The 2,500-nt window shown below is 42.1% G+C and overlaps 1 protein-coding gene across 1 annotated transcript in view; it reads right to left on the bottom strand.

Annotated features, from left to right (window-relative positions):
* Positions 1 to 1,819: 1,819 nt before the first annotated feature.
* LOC143297629 (uncharacterized) overlaps positions 1,820 to 2,500 on the bottom strand; it is a 15,368-nt gene continuing 14,687 nt past the window's right edge. The window contains exon 5 of the mRNA XM_076610046.1: positions 1,820 to 1,921. Within this exon, the coding sequence (XP_076466161.1) occupies positions 1,820 to 1,921 (102 nt within the window). The remainder of the gene's footprint in view (positions 1,922 to 2,500) is intronic.

The raw sequence follows: 2,500 nt of genomic DNA, 5'->3' as shown, positions 1-2,500 counted from the left end.
AAGAACATCTCGTTACATTAATTCATTCATTCCTACAGCCATTCGCACACACAATCAAAGCATGCAATACACTCACTCGTAGGAATGTAACACTAATCTCCCCCCCACCCCCACGCCCCCTACCCCCGCAATAGCTGAACTTCACCATCAGGCGAGTGCATGGGTGCAGACATTATGCGTGCATGTGGGACTGATGGCTGAGCTCGGGCCAGCCATTGTGTGTGTATGATCGGGAGTAATTCTTTTGTTTTTGGTTGTTTTGTTGTTTTTGTTTTTGGTAATGTATTTCATTAATGTTAAAGGTACTGAATTTATCGGCGTGACATATGCATGTGTGAGTGTGAGTGTGTGTGTGTGTGTGTGTGTGTGTGTGTGTGTGTGTGTGTGTGTGTGTGTGTGTGCATTTCACTCATATATACGATTTATCTCCTGCATATATATATATATATATATATATATATATATATATATATATATATATATATATATATATAGAGAGAGAGAGAGAGAGAGAGAGAGAGAGAGAGAGATTTGTTATACAATACCTTATGGTCTTAACGTGTGTCTGCGCGCGCGCGCGCGCGCGTGTGTGTGTGAGTGCGCGCGCGCGCGTGTGTGTGAGTTCGTGTATGTGTGTGCGTGCATGCGAGTGTGCGTGTTGTGTGTGTGTATGTGTGTGTGTGTGCATTTTACTTATGTATACAATTTATCTCCTGGCTTGTTTTAGTTTCTCGTCAGCTATTGGAATTCTTATTTAAGTAGTTTTAATCTACTTTTATGTTGCGCATTATTATTTCATGTTGGTGTTTACAACGAGCCTGTGATTGCACAAGTTAATTTCCAAGTGGATTAATACAAATATTTTTGATTTGATTTCACTGATTTGAGATCATCGCACACTGTTGCAACCGTCAGACACGACAGACAATTACACTGTTGCAACTGTCGGACACAACAGACTATTATACTATTGCAACTGTCGGACACGACAGACTATCACACACTGTTGCAACTGTCAGACACGACAGACTATTATACTATTGCAACTGTCGGACACGACAGACTCGTCACACACTGTTGCAACTGTTGGACACGACAGACTATTATATTATTGCAACTGTCAGACACGACAGACTATTATACTATTGCAACTGTCGGACACGACAGACTATTACACACCGTTGAAACTGTCAGACACGACAGACTATTATACTATTGCAACTGTCAGACACGACAGACTATTATACTATTGCAACTGTCAGACACGACAGACTATTATACTATTGCAACTGTCGGACATGACAGACTCGTCACACACTGTTGCAACTGTCGGACACGACAGACTATCACACACTGTTGCAACTGTCAGACACGACAGACTATTATATTATTGCAACTGTCAGACACGACAGACAATTATACTATTGCAACTGTCGGACATGACAGACAATTATACTATTGCAACTGTTGGACATGACAGACTCGTCACACACTGTTGCAACTGTCGGACACGACAGACTATTACACACCGTTGAAACTGTCGGACACGACAGACTATTATACTATTGCAACTGTCGGACACGACAGACTATTACACACTGTTGCAACTGTCGGACACGACAGACTATTACACTGTTGCAACTGTCGGACACGACAGACTATTACACTGTTGCAACTGTCGGACACGACACACAATTACACTACAGCAATCGTCGGACACGACAGACTCACGGCACACACTTTTGCAACTGTCGGACACGACAGACTAATCACACACTGTTGCGCCCGGCGGACACGACAGTCTGTCACACACTAGTGGTCACTGACTGGAGAGGTTGATGCCCTGTATCGTGATGCTGGTCAGCAGCAGTCTGACCACGGCCGCCACGCCTCGTCTGCCCAGCGGGTTGTCCGACAGACTCTGCACACACACACACACACACACACACACACACACACACCACACACACACAACACACACAATTTTTTCCCCGTCCAAAATCACTCAATGTGGATAGACGATAAACTGAAGAACACACACACACACACACACACACACACACACACACACACACACACACACACACACACACACTGATATCCGAGGTTGATGTTTAAAGATAATTATTACAGAACACGCTTAATGCGTCTATTCTTTAATTCCTTTCAAAATTATTTCCTGTTTCCAGTTCTTAGTGATTATTGCTACAACAGCAAAATGATGCAATCGATGAAAACAAAGACCAGAAAAAGGAAATGACAATTATGTATGAACTGATGGAATGACAGTGATGTTTTAAATTAATGAATATGTAAATAGAGATGTGAATAAACATATGTAAATAGATAAATTGGTTAATCACTTAATTGATTAATTCATTCGTTCAGCAGTAGATGAATAACTAAATAAACACGCCAATATATGAATACGTAAATAGACTCCCTCCGGCCCCCCCCCGCCCCCCCCCTAAAAAAAAAAAAATCTTAAGACGATAGAAGA

This window comes from Babylonia areolata, chromosome 23, assembly GCF_041734735.1.
Source record: "Babylonia areolata isolate BAREFJ2019XMU chromosome 23, ASM4173473v1, whole genome shotgun sequence".
NCBI classification, from domain to species: domain Eukaryota; kingdom Metazoa; phylum Mollusca; class Gastropoda; order Neogastropoda; family Buccinidae; genus Babylonia; species Babylonia areolata.
The sequence above is the reverse complement of the archived record's forward strand: the minus strand, read 5'-3'. Positions and strand labels throughout refer to the sequence as shown.